Raw genomic sequence first — 19,031 nt, forward strand, 5'->3', positions numbered from 1 at the left:
CGATTACAGCCTCGAGTCTTCTTGGGTATGACGCTACAAGCTTGGCACACCTGTATTTGGGGAGTTTCTCCCATTCTTCTCTGCAGATCCTCTCAAGCTCTGTCAGGTTGGATGGGGAGCGTCGCTGCACAGCTATTTTCAGGTCTCCAGAGATGTTCGATCGGGTTCAAGTCCGGGCTCTGGCTGGTCCACTCAAGGACATTCAGAGACTTGTCCCGAAGGAACTCCTGCGTTATTTTGGCAGTATGTCCAGCCAGCCTCACAACCGCAGACCACGTGTTTGACGTTGTGTGTGCATTTTATCGATGGCAATTTGAATGCACAGAGATACTGTGATGAGATCCTGAGGCCCATTGTTGTGCAATTCATCCACCCCCACCACCTCATGTTTCAGCATGATAATGCATGGCCCCATGTCGCAAGGATCTGTGCACAATCACTGGAAGCTGAAAATGTCCCATTTCTTCCATGGCCTGCATACTCACCAGACATGTCACACATTGAGCATGTTAGGGATGCTCTGGGTAGACATGTATGACAGCGTGTTCCAGTTCCCGCCAATATCCGGCAACTTCGCACAGCCATTGAAGAGGAGTGGGACAACATTCCACAGGCCACAATCAACAGCCTGATCAACTCTATGTGAAGGAGACGTGTTGTGCTGCATAAGGCAAATAAATGGTGGTCACACTGGTTTTATGATTCACACCACTACTTTTTTTTAAAGGTATCTATTCCCAGTCATGTGAAATCAATAGATTAGGCCTAATTTATTTATTTCCATTGACTGATTTCATTATGTGAACTGTAACTCAGTAAAATCGTAGATATTGTTGCGTTAATATTTTTGTTCAGTGTGTTCAGGGAAAATTAACACGAATCCACACAAACTACTCAATATATAAAAAATATTTAAAAAATGTATTTGTAGTTTGTGTGGAGTCATGTATATTTTCGCTTCCCCGTATGGAATTTACTTTTCTCTTGTATATGTTTTGCACCCCCGTTCAGTTGGTGGCAACAATACACCACCAACTTCTGCGTGTAGCGCGACATAAAACTCAAAGAAGCAGAACAAGAGCACGTTTAGGCGTTCACAATTATAAGAACACTGCCCCTTTTCACAAACTGTTTTCAGATTACATATGCGCAGTGGAGTTCCATGTTCATAGTGCGCCATTTTGTGACAGTAGGCCGCTTGTTTCGTGCAAGAGATTAGTTAACCTGTGCTTGCAAACAAAATAACGTTTTCTCAGTGTAATCATGGCTGAAAACTATTCGACGGGAGAAGCAGGGGGCGTTGAGATTCCTGAGGGAGAAATTCGTAAATTGTCGGAGCTGAGAGTCATCGACTTGAAAGCAGAATTAAAAAGACGAAATCTGGACGCCACTGGCATCAAGAGTACGCTGACAGAGAGGCTGAAAAAGGTAACGTTAGCCATGCTAACTAGTAGCTAGTTAGATGTGCTCATGCATCATGATAATTCACAAATGAACTGGAACCAGTGTCACGTCATTAGTTAGTTGCATGATATATATAACCACTAGAATTTGCTAGCTAACTAAGTTTTATATATGTCAAATAAATGAAGCTAACGTCAGCTAGCCATGGCCTTGCGTAGCCGAACGGCAAGGCCTTTGTGAGCGGGCGTGATAGCCACATGGTGCGCTTTCCCAAACCTCTCCTCGGGCACCCCGCTCCGTATTCCAGAACTAACTAGTTTAGCATACACGATTCAACAAATGGAAGCCTTAGTGATTAGTTGACCATTTGAATCCGATGTGTTAGTACTAAAATACATCGAGTAGGTTTAACGCTTGTAGGCACTGGAGGAGAGGTTAGGGAAACACTACTCCAAGGCCTGCAAGCTGGCTTGTCAGATGTTTATGTAAGTGATAATGTTCACCAACTAGCACTGTGTTGTAGCTGACCACATAGCCGTGTGTTTGATAATAGTCGAGTTGGCTAAACTGAAACCAGATATAACGTAGTTAGCTAGCCAGGTAACTATAGTATTTCCTTATGTAATTTCTCCACAGGCGATTGAAGAAGAGGGTGGAAACCCAGATGAGATGGTGGTTGTTCTCGATGCAACTCCTAAGGCGGCACTGGCTAAACGGACCTCCAAAGGTATGTTTAGGGAGTGAGAGCAAGGTCGTAATTAAGCAATAATGTCTTGGAGTAAATTGATATTAGGGACTTAAATATTCGTCTTTAACCCCACTTTTCTCCCAAATTTTGATCTTTAATTGCGATCCAATTACGATCTTGTCTGCAGGGAAAAGACAGGAGAATGATGAATCAGAGGACTGCACCATTGAGGAAGATTCGGGTGATGGCCAGGTGAGCATCTACCATCGTTTTTATCTAATGCAATCACTATGCACTCCCTGGATAACAATCTATTAATAAATTCACCTTCCATAATTCCATTCAAGGATGACAACATGCAGGACATGGACATCCTGGATATGAATGTGCTTGATGAGGCTGAGAATGACAACAGTATGCCGGCAGAGGAGGAGTATGACACAGATGAAGTCCTGAACTCTCCGTCGGATGAAGTCAACCCCGAGATCCTGGCTGACGGAGAGGCCACAAACGAAGATGAACACAATGGAATCTCTGGCTCTCTTGAGCTGATGAGTGAAGCCAAACCTGAAGAGGTGAGACAAACTTGCTGCTGTTGTGGCACAGTCATATCTAATGATAACAAAATTCTCACACTTTTTTTTCTATGGAGGCACAGCCTGAATTAGCAGACATTTAAGAGAAGAAAGAGTTCAAGTTTAAATAAAATGCAAACGCATTTCATTATCATTTGTGTTTAGTTGGAAGGAAAATAGACTAAAATCCCATTTGTGCTAGGAGCCATGTTACACAAGATACATTTTCCTTTTATTCCTTTAGGTTCAAGAGAAGGATCTGAAGCCCAAAGACTCAAAGGAAGAAATAGGTACTGTTGAAAAGGGGTTGGAAGTTGATATGAATGCACACTATCTTTTTGCAGTGTTAAATCCGGTATGCAAGTCGTTTTAGATTAACATTCTTGCCTGTGGTTGGTCAGGAAGAGACTGGAAATCCAAAGAAAATTGCTGACTGTGTGTTGATGCTTGTTAACTGGAATTGCTAAACACTGATATATGAATCTGTCTGTTTTGGGCACCCTCCTATTATTAAAACAGAACTGGTTAACAATCTGAAGCACAAAGTCAGTAATTAAAGGTTTAGTTGTTGCAGTTAGCACGCAGTGTTTTTAGCTTGCCACGCAAAGACCAAGAAGAGAAGACTGAGGCCCATCATTTGAAACCAACCATTCAAAAGCCTTTTTAGGACTGACTAATATTCTCACTGGAGATGAGACTAATGGACTTGTTATACAAACCAAAAGAATTCTGAATTCGCTGTCACTTACCAGATTATGGACACTCATGAAGTCAGCAATTGCATGAAGATGGACCTTCATGGAGCCTCTGCTGATCTTTTGGCTTTCTTCAGATCAAATCTTTTTCTGCCTAGGGATCAGGTGAACTGAAATGGTCGACTTGAATGAGGAGTTAGGCTGCTTGGTCAGTCTTTGGTTTTTCCAGTCTCTTGTTACGTGTGTATCTGTGTATACGTAGTTCAATGACAGCGGAGGGCCACGTCCTTTTCCAGCCTTGCCAGTTCCACGTTAACCATTGCTGTGTTTCAGAAGTAATTAAACTCTGTGCCATTCTATTCCTGTTAAATCCGTAGAAACTGATAAAGTAGCCGGGTCTTGTTTATCTGAGCCGCTAAATGAAGAGCGCCAGGAGCCACCGACAGAAGATCAAGCCACCATCGGGGACAAGGTCAATGTTGCCGAGGAAGACAATTTGGAGCCTGAACTGTCGACTAGCGACATGGACGTTGCTAAGCTAACTGCGAGTGAAATGAAAGACACTGGCGACACACAAAATGTCCCCGACGAGGCAGATGACGCTGAAAGCGAGAGCGCTCAGGCTGTTAGCGTAAGCGAGCAGGGCGCGGGTGAAACCGAAAGCGCTGTTGATTCGGAAATGGTCTCTAAGGCTGAGGGTGAGGAYAAGACTGAAGAGAATGCTGCAGAATCAACGACAGTGAAAGAGTCCTCTTCTGTTGAGGGTGATGATCAGAAAAAGAGGTTTGTTGTTTTCTGTCTACTAGAACAATGGCTATCTCTGTTGCATTGGGTCCTTTTTGTAGCAAGTTTTGGTGCTCTTCTGGATGTAAAATGGTCTGCATTTGTGTCAAGTTATCATTTTGTCATTTCCCACCCCTACCTCACCTCTTTACCTTCATAAAGTAATGTATTGGGAGTTTCTTTGGCCATGTAAGGCTGCCTTGTAACATTGACACCCACCCAAATCACTGTAGTGTTGTATATGCTGGGGTAATTACTATGTGCACAGGGTAAGTATGATTAATCTGGATGAGCCCCCTCCCCCAGGTCTTCTCACTTCCAGATATTAATTGTGTGTTCTCTTTGTCTTTAGTTCTGATGAGGATAAAGGTAGCAAGCCTGACTCAAAAGATGAAAAGGGTAAGTGTAAACATTGTTCATTCTGTAATTGTGATGTGCCCATTGTAGGAAATTGCAAAAGACTTGCTCACACCTGAATGAGGTGCTGAATCGGCTCTGATGAATGTCTGTACATTTGGCTCATGTTTGTCTGTTCTGAAAGGCCCTGCAGGTAGTGCTCCAGCTAGTAGTGGCAGAAACCTGTGGGTTAGCGGCCTCTCCTCCAACACCAGAGCAACTGATCTAAAGACTCTGTTCAGCAAGCACGGAAAGGTCAGTATCCTGAGGGGGGACAATAAGTACTTTTTTGGTATATATATTCATGCAAGAATGTAATTGAACAAGATGTAGGTGTGAAATGGTACTGTACTTTTGGACCGTCCCTGCCCATGAATTAAATGTTCTATCCTTCTCCGTCTCAACATCAGGTTGTTGGAGCTAAAGTGGTGACTAACGCCCGGAGCCCTGGGGCTCGCTGCTATGGTTTTGTCACCATGTGTTCCACAGAGGAGGCCACCAAGTGTATCAGCCACCTGAACAGGACCGAGCTCCACGGTAGAATGATCTCTGTGGAGAGGGTGAGGGTCATTATCTACCATCTTCTATATCAGTGGCCTCTGCTCTAAACCTATAGTTTTGTCAAATGTTGGGATGCCTTCATTCAGAGAAGTGAGGATTGACCATGCCAACCTGCATGCATTTTGCGTGCCATGTACGCCATTTGAGGTCAAAATAAGCTGGATCGAAAAACTCCCCTTAAATAGGCTTCTATTTGGCATATTGTGGTTTTTCACTTAATAGGGATAGGCCTCCCGCTAGCGGGACACCTGGGAACAACATCCGGTGACATCGGAGGGCGCAATTCAAATAAATAATCATAATATTAAACATTCATGAACATACTTGTATTTTAAAGCATAAATTCTTGTTAATCTAACTGCGTTGTCCGATTTACAATAGGCTTTACAGCGAAAGCATTGAATAAAGACTGACATCTAGTGGAAGCCATAGGAATTGCAATCTGGGAGCCAGAATTACATAGGACCCATAGCTTTCCATTGTAAAAGCCTGGGACCTCAAAAACATTCTGGTTGGTATTTCTTTGGATTTRCGCCTGCCATATCAGTTCTGTTATAGTCTCAGACATTATTTTTTTCTATCCAATGCTACCAATTATATGCATATCCTGGCTTCTGGGCCTGAGTAACAGGCAGTTTACTTTGGGCACGTCAGTCAGGTGGAAATTCAGGAAACTAGACCCTATTCCTAACAAGTTTTAACTGTCTAAAGTTGGAGCTGAGCAAATCAGACGATTTGGGCAAGGATAAAATGATCTCTAGCTCGCCACTCTGGCCTGCCCTGTAGTCTTAATACTAAACTCAGCAAAAAAAGAAACTGACCTTTTTCAGGACCCTGTCTTTCAAAGATAATTTGTAAAAATCCAAATAACTTCACAGCTCTTCATTGTAAAGTGTTTAAACACTGTTTCCCATGCTTGTTCAATGAACCATAAACAATTAATGAACATGCACCTGTGGAACGGTCGTTAAGACACTAACAGCTTACAGACGGTAGGCAATTAAGGTCAGTTATGAAAACTTAGGACTCTAAAGAGGCCTTTCTACTGACTCTGAAAAACACCAAAATGAAGATGCCCAAGGTCCCTGCTCATCTGCATGAACGTGACTTGGGTATGCTGCAAGGAGGTATGAGGACTGCATATGGGCAATAAATTGCAATGTCCGTACTGTGAGATGCCTAAGACGGCGCTACAGGGAGACAGGACGGACAGCTGATTGTCCTCGCAGTGGCAGACCACGTGTAACACCTGTACAGGATCGATACATCCGAACATCACACCTGCGGGACAGGTASAGGATGGCAACAACTGCCCGAGTTACACCAGGAATGCACAATCCCTCCATCAGTGCTCAGACTGTACGCAGTAGACTGAGAGAGGCTGGACTGAGGCCTGTAAGGCAGGTCCTCACCAGACATCACTGGCAACAACGTCGCCTATGGGCACAAACCCACCGTCGCTGGACCAGACAGGACTGGCAAAAAGTGCTCTTCAATGACGAGTCACAGTTTTGTCTCACCAGGGGTGATGGTCGGATTCTCGTTTATCGTTGAAGGAATGAGCGTTACACCGAGTGATTTGGAGGCGGAGGGTCCGTCATGGTCTGGGGCGTTGTTAGGCAATCTCAACGCTGTGCGTTACACCGAAGACATCCTCCCTCATGTGGTACCTTTAGGCTCATCCTGACATAACTCTCCAGCATGACAATGCCACTAGCCATACTGCTCATTCTGTGTGTGATTTCCTACAAGACAGGAATGTCAGTGTTCTGCCATGGCCAGCAAAGAGCCTGGATTTCAATCCCGTTGAGCACTTCTGGGACCTGTTAGATCAGAGGGGCGCTAGGGCCATTCCCCTGAAACCAGCTCATATAGGCCTAGTTGTTTCATATTCCAAATGACCTACATCAAGCTAGACTACTACATTGCATCCAGTAATTGAATTATTCTGAATTTTCTCCACAAATTAAATTTAAGATGATGCAAGTTTGCATTTTCACTAGACTGTACACATACAATGATTTGAATAAATAATACCTCAATTTCATTGACCACCTCAATTTCATGTAGTATCAAACACAAGACTTCTGTGTTGGCTACAATGTTTATCATTTAAAACCCTATTCAGACGGGACTAGCATTATTAGAGAACGTTGGTTATGTATTTATAACCCCAGAATGTCCGTTACGCCAGAGGACGATTCAGACAGYATTCTTTTTTCCCAAAATGCTCCCTATAATTATTTTTCTCAATAAATTGACAGTTATGACGGAAGCCTGGAAGTTTTTTTTCTAGGCTTGTCCAGGCGACAACAGGCTACACTAATAACCCAAGTTTCTTTAACCTCTCTGGGATAGGTGGGACATTAGCATCCCACCTGGCCAAAATCCAGTGAAAATGCAGAGCGCCAAATTCAAATAAATTACTAAAAYAAWTTAACTTTCATGAAATCACACATGCAATACACCAAATTAAAGCTACACTTGTTGTGAATCCAGCCAACGTGTCAGATTTCAAAAAGGCTTTACGGCGAAAGCAAACGATGCTATTATCTGAGGATAGCACCCCAGCAAACAAACGCAGACAATCATATTTCAACCCTCCAGGCGCGACACAAAACGCAGAAATAAAGATATAATTCATGCCTTTTGACGAGCTTCTTCTGTTGGCACTCCAATATGTCCCATAAACYTCACAAATGGTCCTTTTGTTCGATTTAATTTTGTCGATATATATCCAAAATGTCCATTTATCTGGCGCGTTTGATCCAGAAAAATACCGGTTCCAACTCGCGCAACACGACTACAACATTTCTCATAAGCTTTGTCCAAACATTTCAATGTACTTTCCTAATACAACTTTATGTATTTTTTWCCGGGACATACTGTGTTCAATATCGGAGGAAAACAAAGTGGAGAGTGCTTTTCAGGTCACGCGCTTCTAACAAAGATTACACTTCCCTCTACCCTCATTCTGAACGGTGCTACTTCATTTCTCAAAGGAAAACCTCAACAAATTTCTAAAGACTGTTGACATTAGTGGAAGCGATAGGAAATGCAAGAAAGTCGCTTAGAAATCTGGATTCCCAATGAAAAACCATTGAAAAGAGTGACCCCCCCCCCCAAAAAAAATTTCTGATTGGTTTATCCTATGGGTTTCGCCTGCCAAATAAGTTATGTTATACTCGCAGACATGATTCAAACCGTTTTAGAAAACACTCAGAAGTTTCTATCAATCTATTAATAATATGCATATCTTCGCTTCTGGGCCTGAGTAGCAGGCAGTTTACTTTGGACACGCTTTTCATCCGGACTTCAAATACCGCCCCCTATCCCAAAGAAGTTAAACCATCTTTGCTGTAGTGTCGTTATAATATTTGAATTGTGGAAGTGTGATCATTAGGATATTTTAGCGATCCACAGTGTTGTGGAAATTCCTACACAGGGACACTCAAAGTCAATCTTAAATGAATCATTGTTTATTGTCAGTGCACTGGAGAGGATCTATCAAACTTGATGCACCATAGTGAATGTCTGTCAGGAGCTCTAACGGGACAGTCCCGTTTAGTCCTCTTTTATATATGATAGGCAAGCCATATTTGCATGATTTTAGCTTATTCATAATTTATTAATTTAATGTTTGCTTCATTCATGTGACCGACCAATACTTCACGAGCTTCTGGGTTTACTGCCAAATTGCAGACACTGAACGAATCCTCACTATCAATCAGTCACTAGCATGAACACATATTGGTTTATAGACTAGCACCAACATAACATTTTCCATCACAGCTCACATTTTATCAAATCAGTTAATGATTTCTTGCTCAAACCGTGAGCAACGCCTATCAAACTCGAACATTTCTCTCAACACAGGGATGCCGATTCGCAAAGGGCTTTTATTATCAGAGGAGGTTATTATAGTTGGAAATGTTACTCTCCTGCCATGGAAAATTTACTGACATGGCAGATTCGGACGTGACTGAAATTTTACTTTTTGTGCTTGTGCACATAATTACATTACCCGACCTCCCCCAGTAAAAGTAATCCCATCTGAATAGGGCTTAAAGTATACATTTAAATGTATTTAATTGTAAAAATGTGTACATTAAAACATTTTCTAGTTAGCTACTGAAAAGCATCCAATTACCAAGTACCCGAAAGTCTAGCATACCATTCCTGCTTAGGCAGTCTTCTGCCAACATCATTATTAGGCAAAAAAAAAGTGCATTTGATGTTGGGAAGTGTGGGATTTGCACGCGTACCAATTTTGGAGCTGGAGATGCTGCTGCCACCCTGAAGTGGTACTCGTAAAAAATCTTCATGGTTGGCAAGTCTGCCATTTTTATAATCCGACCTCTGTTCCAGGCTAAGAACGAGCCTGCTGGGAAGAAGCCTGCTGACAAGAGCGATGCTAAGTCTGACACCGACAGGAGACACTCCTCAGACTCCAAGTAAGCTCTGAGAACATGTCAATGTCATTACACATTAAGCTATGTACTCATTGTATGTCATCAGATACTAGATTCATGTTTTTAACCATTTTCTCTATCCAGGTCCGATGCCAACAAAGAGGAAATGGCTGAAGGTGAAGTCGGAAAAGATGGCAAACGTAATGAGAGGACAGTGGTGATGGACAAGTCCAAGGGAGAGCCTGTCATCAGCGTGAAAGCCAAAAGCAAAGACCGGGTAAGCTACCCAAACGCTGACATCTATGCTCCATCTATTGAACTTTCACCTCAAACTTTTGTGGTAAAAATGGTTACGCTACATGAGCTTTTGTCTTGTTCAAAACAGAGCACCAAGAGTCGCGACCGCAAGTCCACAAGCAAAGAGAAGGACATCCTGTCGTTTGACCAGATCAAGGAGCAGCGTGAGCGGGAGAGACGGAGGCAGCGGGAGAGGGAGGTCAGGGAGGTGGACAGACGCAGGCACTCTGGGTGAGGAGTTGCAATAGCTGCACGACATTTCACCTCAAAGCTAAGAATGAAGCCAGCTTGTACACTGTTAGAAAGCTTTGAAAAGAGACTGGTCATTCAAAGTGATTCCACTAAATATCTCCTATGCTTTCTGTTTGGCCCAGGGAGCGCGGCAGTGGCCCAGACCGTAGCAGCGTGGACAACCGCACAGAGCGTGAGCGTATCCGCCTGTTCCGGGAGAAGGAGGAGCGCGAGCGCCTACTGCGGAAAAGAAACTGGCTGGAGGTGGAGAAGGAGCGGCTGAACTTTGACCGCATGGAGCGCGAGTTCCTGGAGCGCGAGCGTCAGCGTGTGGAGTACGAGCGCCGGCGTGAGCAGGAGAGGATCCAGCGGGAGAGGGATGAGCTCCGCAGGCAGCAGGAGCAGCTGCGCTTCGAGCAGGACCGCCGCCCCCTCAAGAGGCCCTATGCCGACTTGGACAACAGGTACACACTTCATCCACGTCTGCCACCCTTTCACCCCTCTCCACAGCATCAGTACCCCTGTTTGAGTTACCAGGTCTCTTATCATAGAATAGATGGCTGGATATGGCCACATAACAACCTCAGCCTTACTATAGATCTTCAGTGTMCAAGACTGTCATCTAAAGACATGCATGGTTTGAGAATATTTTATTGCGACTGACAAAGACCTGCTGCTTGTAGGAAAGACGACTGGCAGGAGAAGAGGCTGGCTATGGATGACCGCTATGGGGGGCGCTCAGACTTCGGTCGCCAGGAGCGCTACCAAGACATTGACCACAGGGACCGCGGTCGCTACCAGGACGATGCCGTCATTGACAGGTACAGAGTAGACTACAGTTATTTGCAGTGAGCTGACACCAGTTGTCATGACTGTTTATGACCTCTGTTATGTAGGTCTTATGATGGGAGGGCTTCAAGTATTTTACGCCTGTTTCTGCGTCACTTTAATTGATGCTTATATTTATACTTAAGTAAAAAGCTGTTTTAATGGCCAACTGAATGGTGGTGAATTTGTAGTTGGATGCCACACGTTTCGGTCAATAATCAATGTTTGTGTTAAGTAATGTTTAATGTAATCTTTCCTGTAGGAGGGACACTTCACGGGCTGTAGTTGCAGACAGGGATAGCACGGTAAGAGACATGGCCTCATGCAATCTACACACTATGCCCCATAATGACAAAGCGAAAACAGGTTTTTAGATTTGTTTTGCAAATTTAATATTAAAAAAATGTGTGTGTATCGCGCTCGCTCTCTGCTATGAGACTTGAAATTAAGCTCAGGTGCATCCTGTTTCCATTGATCATCCTTGATGTTTCTACAATTTGATTGGAGTCCACCTGTGGTAAATTAAATTGATTGAATGTGATTTGGAATGGCACACACCTGTCTATACAAGGTCCCACATTTGACAGTGCATGTCAGAGCAAAAACCAAGTCGTGAGGTCGAAGGAATTGTCCGTAGCGCTCCGGGACAGGATTGTCGAAGCACAGATCTGGGGAAGGGTACCAAATAATTTCTGCGGTACTCAAGGTCCCCAAGAACACAGTGGRCTCCATCTTCCATTTAAGAATGTTTGGAACCGCCAAGACTCTTCTTAGAGCTGTCCGCCCGGCCAAACCTAGCAATCGGGGGAGAAGGTCCTTGGTCAGGGAGGTGACCAAGAACCCGATGGTCACTGACAGTGCTCTAGAGTTCCTCTATGGAGATGGGAGAATCTTCTGGCAGGACAACCATCTCTGCAGCACGCCACCAATCAGGCCTTTACGCTAGAGTGGCCAGACAGAAGCCACTCCTCAGTAAACTCCGCTTGGAGTTTGCCAAAAGGCACCTAAAGACTCTGACCATGAGGAACAAGATTCTCTGGTCTGATGAAACCAAGATTGAACTCTTTTGCCTGAATGCCAAGCATCACTTCTGGAGGAAACCTGGCACCATCCCTACGGTTAAGCATGGTGGTGGCAGCATCATACTGTGGGGATGTTTTTCAACGGCAGGGACGGTGAAACTATTCAGGATCGAGTGAAAGATGAARGGAGCAAAGTACAGATCTTTGTTGAAAACCTATTCCAGAGCGCTCAGGACGTTTCACTTTCCAACGACAATGACCCTAAGCACACAGCCAAGACAACACCGGAGTGGCTTTGGGACCAGTCTCTGAATATCCTTGAGTGGACCAGCCAGAGCCTGGACTTGAACTCTATCAACCATCTCTTGAGAGACATGAAAGTAGCTGTGTAGCAACGTTCCCCATACAACCTGACAACACTTGATAAGCTCTGCAGAGAAGAATGGGAAAAACTCCCCAAATACAGGTGTGCCAAGATTGTGGTGTCATACCCAAGAAGACTCGAGGCTGTAATTGCTGCCAAAGGTGCTAAAACAAAGTACTGAATAAAGGGTCTGAATACTTAGGTAAATGTGATATTTATGTTTTATTTTTTTAATAATTATTATAATCAATTAGCAAAAATGTCTAAACTGGTTTTTGCTTTGTCATTATGGGGTATTGTGACGATTGTCTCCCCTCAATTTAATACATTTTAGAATAAGGCTGTAATGTAACAAAATGTGGATGAAGTCGAGGTCTGAATACTTTCCCAAAGGCACTGTATGCTATTAGGCACCAATATGAGTTGTTGATCATGTCGCACCACTGTTTTACAGCATTTGGTGCCTTGAAAAAAAAAAGTGATGCGATTTGTTTTTAATTGTGCTTCCCTCACCAGCACTTCTCGGACCGTACCGAGAGGCACGGGAGGGACACCTGGACCGCAGCAGGAAGTTATGACAAGCGTACTATTAATCCAAGGTTAGTTTGATTTTAGATGGTTTTGTCAATTTTAATTTACCTCTCACCAGATGGATGCCAAGGTGTGCTTTGAGCTGCTCATCACTGTCTGATTTCTTTCAGGGAGGGCCGTGACTGGGACAGAACCTGGCAAACCGGTCGAGACGGGGGCATCCCAGGCCAAAGTCACATGGGGGCACGGGGAGGAATGGCAAGGTAAGCTCAAATATATGTATATGTATGTGTATGGCAATATTGACTATGTTTTTGAGACATCCGCCAATGTAGGATTTGGAAATGTGTGACCAGTAAGTGCAAAATCCTTTAGCAATTCTGGTCCTTATGGTGTCTTGTTTTCTGACCCCCAGTCGTGGAGGAGGCTACATGACAACAGGGACCTCCCAGTCCCTCTCTGGAGCTCTGAATCGTCAGAATCAGATGATGCAGGGTGGCGGGGCCTTCGGTCGCCGCTACTGAGGTCTGAACACCCTTGTTCTCAGTCACATGTTTAGATGTATTGTGAAACTGTCTGCAGCATGTATATTGCTCACAAAAGCTTTGTGAATTCGATGTTGCTTTTATAGACCCTTTGACTTTTCTTCCTCCTTTTAAAATTTAAGATTGCAATTGAATTTAACTGAACATCTGAGTTTTAAATGTCTGATCAGATCATTCATAGTTTTTTCACTCTGAATCACCTTTTTTTTTCAAATAGAAAATTGATAAATTCTGTTCAATTTGTGTAATTTGAGTTTTCTATGTGGTTGAATCTTGGTAAGAAATGCTCAGGAATGCGTCTGCTTAAACTTGGTTGCGGAAAAGTACGAACACAATGGTTATGATTGCATTTCAGGCTTAATTTCAATTACTGTCAAATGTGGCATTGTCTTAGTGGTAATGTACAAAAATCTTTTAAGAATTCGTATGGATAATAGGAAACGATTAACCGCGTTTGATTCAACTGCAGTTGTACAATACCACCACTGGATGGCACCAGATGGCTATTTTTCTGTGAGATGAAAATGCTGCCTAATAAAGTTCTTTTTGCAGGCCAAGGGCAAACATTTTTTATTTACTTTCTCATTATCGTTTTTAAGAGCAATGTTTTGCAATCAACTATTAAAACAGGTTTGGTTTGTGGTAGATATAACTCTCCACAAATCAAATAGAATTAGTCCTAAGAGCTCGGGGCTCTTCATGCAACCAGAAAAATTATAAGTACATTAATCATCTTGCCCTAGTACCTACATACTTGTAGGCTACATGTTTGGAGTGTTACACTTCACTTTTTTTTTGGACCATCTTTATTCATAATGAGCTTAAGAATGTGTTAAAATAACTTGATTAGTTTGGCATGATTGCTGTCTATCTACTACATAGGGCCTAGGCCACACTGATGTAAACAGTTTAATATTTACATTGTGTTTAATCCACTTGATTTTCTCCTAACCTACCAGCAGTTTTCCCCTCTAGCAGCCTACCATAATTTTTGGTGTCTAACTTGCCCAGCTCAGAGATTAAAGATGAATCTTTGGTCCAGTCATAGAATTAGTATACTACAATAGACATGAACCTTAAGGTCAGCCATCTTGGTCAGGGATTTGGGACAGACAAGTTGTAAATGCAACAAGTACTGATATTGTATCATAGCGTTCACAGTTTTACAAGATAAACATTTAGACATTTACTGGCCGTTTGCCTATTTTAGAGGCTATTCATATAGAAATTGTATTTATATTGACAGTATTTTGAGTAGACAATTATTACACTATCACACGCCTAACTTTTATTTTCCTGCATAAGTAAAATCAGGATTTTTGGATTTTTCCCTGACCAATATGGTTGCCATTTTCACCACATTCTGGAATGTTGGCGGTTAAAATGAGCTAGATAACCAACAACTGTAATGACGTATTTGAGAGACGAGTGCTCATTGTGAAAATGTATTTGTTTTCAATAAACGTTGGAGACAATATAGTTTACATGTCAACAAATCTAAGCCAACTCTGTCTGTTTTGCCCGCGATGGTTTTGTTGCTAAACCACCAACCCATCTATGGGTCCAGTACTATCTTCGTGCCCAATTCGCGCCACACACACGCCACGGGCGTTGACAGACGAATCCGACTTGCTAGCTAACGGCTCCACTGCAAAGTGATTTCACATGGTTTAAACAGTCAAACTATGATTATTTACCAAGCTAGCATTGTAAAATATAGTGAAATACTAGCTAGCTTTTTATTCTTTCGCTAGCTAGCCAGCTATACTGAACAAAAATTCAAACGTAATATGCAAAAATGTAAAAGAATTTACTCAGTTACAGTTCATTTAAGGAAATCAAGTCAATTGAAATAAATTCATTAGGCCCTAATCTATGGATTTCACATGACTGGGCAGGGGCTCAGCCATGGTGGGCCTTGGCGAACATAGGCCTACCCACTTGGCAGCTAGGCCCACCAATTGGGAAGCCAATTGGGCTGACGTGGTTATACGTTGTCTGCGGTTGGTTTGCCGGTTGGACCTACTGACAAATTCTGTAAATCGACATTGGGAGGCAGTTTATGGTAGAGAATTTAACATTCAATTCTCTGGCAACGGCTCTGGTGGATATTCCTGCAGTCAGCATGCCAATTACACTCTACCTCAAAACTGCACATTTTATAGTGGTCTTTGTCCCCAGCACAAGGTGCACCAGTGTCATGATCATGCTGTTTAATCAGCTTCTTGATATGCCATACCTGTCAGGTAGATGGTTTATCTTGGCAAAGGAGAAATGCTCACTTACAGGGATGTTAACAAATTTGTGCACACAATTTGACAGAGAAGCTTTTTGTGCATTTTTAAAATTTTTATTTTTCAGCTCATGAAAAATGGGACCACCACTTTACATGTTCCGTTTATATTTTTGTTCAGTGTACTTTTGCTTGTTATCAAGCAAAGATACTGCTCATTCCATCTGTGTTACAAGTTAATGGCTCTCCAGAGTGGAGAACAAGTTATCCGGATAGCTATGGGTCAAATAAACCTAAACATGTTTTGTAAGTAAAATCACTAATTCATATTTGGTAGCCTATATTATTGTAGCCATTTTCGGTGCTCTTTCTGCAAGTGGCCCAAACCTCTGACATGGTAGTCCTTGCAGAACTAAGAGTAAGACTGCAACATTTCTTCAAAGGTGTCCCTGCGCTTCACACACATCCATCCTGCCAGCCCAGTTAACGATCAGCCAAAACACGACTCCAACACCATTAAGTTTGCTGACGACACAACAGTGGTAGGCCTGATCACCGAAAATGATGAGACAGCCTATAGGGAGGAGGGCAGAGAACGGGCAGTGTGGTGCCAGGACAACAACCTCTCCCTCAATGTGAGCAAGACAAAGGAGCTACAGGAAAATGCAGGCCAAACAGGCCCCCATTTAACATCGACAGGGCTCTAGTGGAGCGGGTCGAGAGTTTCAAGTTCCTTGGTGTCCACATCACCAACGAACTATCATGCTCCAAACACACCAAGACAGTCGTGAAGAGGGCCCAACAAAACCTTTTCCCTCTCAGGAGAATGAAAAGATTTGGCATAGGTCCGCAGATCCTCAAAAAGTTCTACAGCTGCACCATCGAGAGCATCCTGACCGGTTGCATCAGCGCCTGGTATGGCAACTGCTCGGCATCTGACCGTATGGTACTACAGAGGGTAGTGTGTCAGGCCCAGTACATCACTGGGGCCAAGCTTCCTGCCACCCAGGACCTATATAATATGCAGTGTCAGAGGAAAGACCATAAAATTGTCAGAGACTCCAGTCACCCAAGTCATAGACTGTTCTTTCTGCTACCGCACGGAAAGCGGTACCGGAGTGCCAAGTCCAGGACCAAAAGGCTCCTTAACAGCTTCTACCCCCTAGCCATAAGACTGCTGAACAATTAATCAAATGGCCACCGGACTATTTACATTGACACCTCGCTCCCCTCCATTTGTTTTGTACACTTCTGCTACTCGCTGTTTATTATCTATGCATAGTCACTTCACCCCTACCTACATGTACAAATTACCTCAACTACCTGTACCCCCGCACACTGACTCGGTACCGGTACACCTTTTATATAGCCACGTTAACGTTATTGTTATTTTATTGTTACTTTTTATAATTTTTTTACTTTTGTTTATTTGGTAAATATTTTCTGAACTCTTTTTGAACTGCACTGTTGGTTAAAGGATCGGGCCCTTTTTAAAATGTTCGCCTAAAATGACATACCCAAATCTAACTACCTGTATCTCAGGCCCTGAAGCAAGTACCATTTGAAAGGAAACACTTTGAAGTTTGTGGAAATGTGAAAGGAATGTAGGAGAATATAACACATTAGATCTGGTAAAAGATAATACAAAGGAAGAACCGTCATATTTGAAATACAAGAGAAAGTCCATAATGTATTATTGCAGCCCAGGTGCAATTTAGACATTGGCCACTAGATGGCAGCAGTGTGTGCGCAAAGTTTTAGACTGATCCAATGAACCATTGCATTTCTGTTCAACATTTATATCGAGACTGCCCAAATATGCCTAATTTCTTTATTAATAACTTTTTATGTTCAAAACTGTGTACTCCCCTCAAACAATAGCATGGTATTATTTCACTGTAATAGCTACAGTAAATTGGACAGTGCAGTTAGATTAACAAGAATTTAAGCTTTCTGCCAATATTAGATATGTCTATGTCCTGGGAAATGTTCTTGTTACTTACAGCCTCATGCTAATTGCATTAGCCTACATTAGCTCAACCGTCCCGCAGGGGACCCACCAATCCTGAAGAAGTTTTAAGGGCTTGTAAGTAAGCAWTTCACAGTAAGGTCTACACTTGTATTCGGCTCATGTGACAAATAAAGTTTGATTCGATTTACTAAGGTTGTTACTGTTGCTTGCTGGTGGTGTCTACCAGAATCAAATAATCTTGATGCAACACATTGATTCCAAATTGTGTTGTGTTAAATTAATGATCATTCATTAGAAAAATAAAAGCAGTAGGTGACCTCAAATACCTATCATCTGAGTCTTGAAAGTATTTTTTCATGTCCTTACAGTGACAATACCATGCCAGCACCTACATCTTTTATTTATTTCAAGTACCGAGGATGGCCTTATCCTGTCTGCTGAGTGGAAAGGTAGTCAATGGCTGCAGGAGTTGGCCTAAGAAGCTTATCAGAGGACAATGAGAGATTGGTGAAGGCATGTAAAAAGGGCATGTCAGTCAGGAAGGCAGTTTAAATATTTCAAGTACCGAGGATGACCTTAGCAGTGGCGGTCATGAAAGATGATTGTTAAGCAAATAATTGCTGGACTCTCAGTTGAACATAAAAACGTTTATCTCCTGGCTTACACGCATAGCCTGCAAGCCACTGATGCAGACTTTTGGAACATCTACATTTTAAAAAGTCTAAGAAATCCATTTAATATAGCCTACACCGTCACAAATACATTATTTATTTTAGACAGGTCTAAAGAAACATGATATGTAGGAAATGTAGTCTATTTCAGAAGAACAGAATAGCATACTCTGAGTTGTCCATATGTTAGGCCCTGATATGGCTATGCCAAATGGCTMTYGGCTACACTAGTTCATTTAGCAGATAAGATCTGTTTAGATTTCTGTGGCATTATTTTGTATTAATTTATAGTATGAAGAATACAATTGAACATAGCTGAATAAAATAGAAAGGATATTTTCTCCAAACGCTTTCCAAGGAAGTGCGCCCACTATTCTGTGTTGAGCGGTTAACAAAGATACAGATCCTCCCTATATGCTTAATTTAGAGTTGTTGAAAAAAGTCCTGTAGCGTAGCATCGGCGTCATCTGAACACTTCTGTACTGAGCGAGTCACTGCTACTTCCTGCTTTAGTTTTTGCTCATAAGCAGGAATCTGGAGGATATAATTAATTGTTTTCCAAATGGAGGACGAGGGAGAGCTTTGTATGCGTCTCTGTTTGTGGAGTAAAGGTGGTCTAGAGTTTTTTTTCTCCTCTGGTTGCACATGTGACATGCTGGTAGAAATGAGGTCAAATGGATTTAAGTTTACCTGCATTAAAGTCCCCGGCCACTAGGAGCGCCGCTTCTGGATGAGCATTTTCTTGTTTGCTTATGGCCTTATACAGCTCATTGAGTGCTGTCTTAGTGCCAGCATCGGTTTGTGGTGGTAAATAGACGGCTAC

The 19,031-nt window shown here is 42.7% G+C and overlaps 1 protein-coding gene across 1 annotated transcript; it reads left to right on the plus strand.

The window, feature by feature from the left end:
* Positions 1–1,000: 1,000 nt before the first annotated feature.
* On the plus strand, positions 1,001–13,889 carry LOC111975291 (scaffold attachment factor B2). The gene is made up of 18 exons (XM_024003491.2): positions 1,001–1,428; positions 2,041–2,131; positions 2,280–2,344; positions 2,440–2,667; positions 2,912–2,957; positions 3,740–4,145; positions 4,498–4,544; positions 4,687–4,796; positions 4,952–5,101; positions 9,471–9,556; positions 9,659–9,791; positions 9,900–10,042; positions 10,186–10,506; positions 10,726–10,863; positions 11,133–11,175; positions 12,773–12,855; positions 12,958–13,050; positions 13,203–13,889. Exons 1-18 carry the CDS (start codon positions 1,264–1,266, stop codon positions 13,309–13,311), a joined length of 2,457 nt encoding a protein of 818 aa, XP_023859259.1. The 5' UTR covers positions 1,001–1,263; the 3' UTR covers positions 13,312–13,889.
* The last annotated feature ends 5,142 nt before the right edge of the window (positions 13,890–19,031 follow it).

The sequence above is a fragment of the Salvelinus sp. IW2-2015 genome, linkage group LG16 (genome assembly GCF_002910315.2).
Source record: "Salvelinus sp. IW2-2015 linkage group LG16, ASM291031v2, whole genome shotgun sequence".
In the NCBI taxonomy this organism is placed as follows: domain Eukaryota; kingdom Metazoa; phylum Chordata; class Actinopteri; order Salmoniformes; family Salmonidae; genus Salvelinus; species Salvelinus sp. IW2-2015.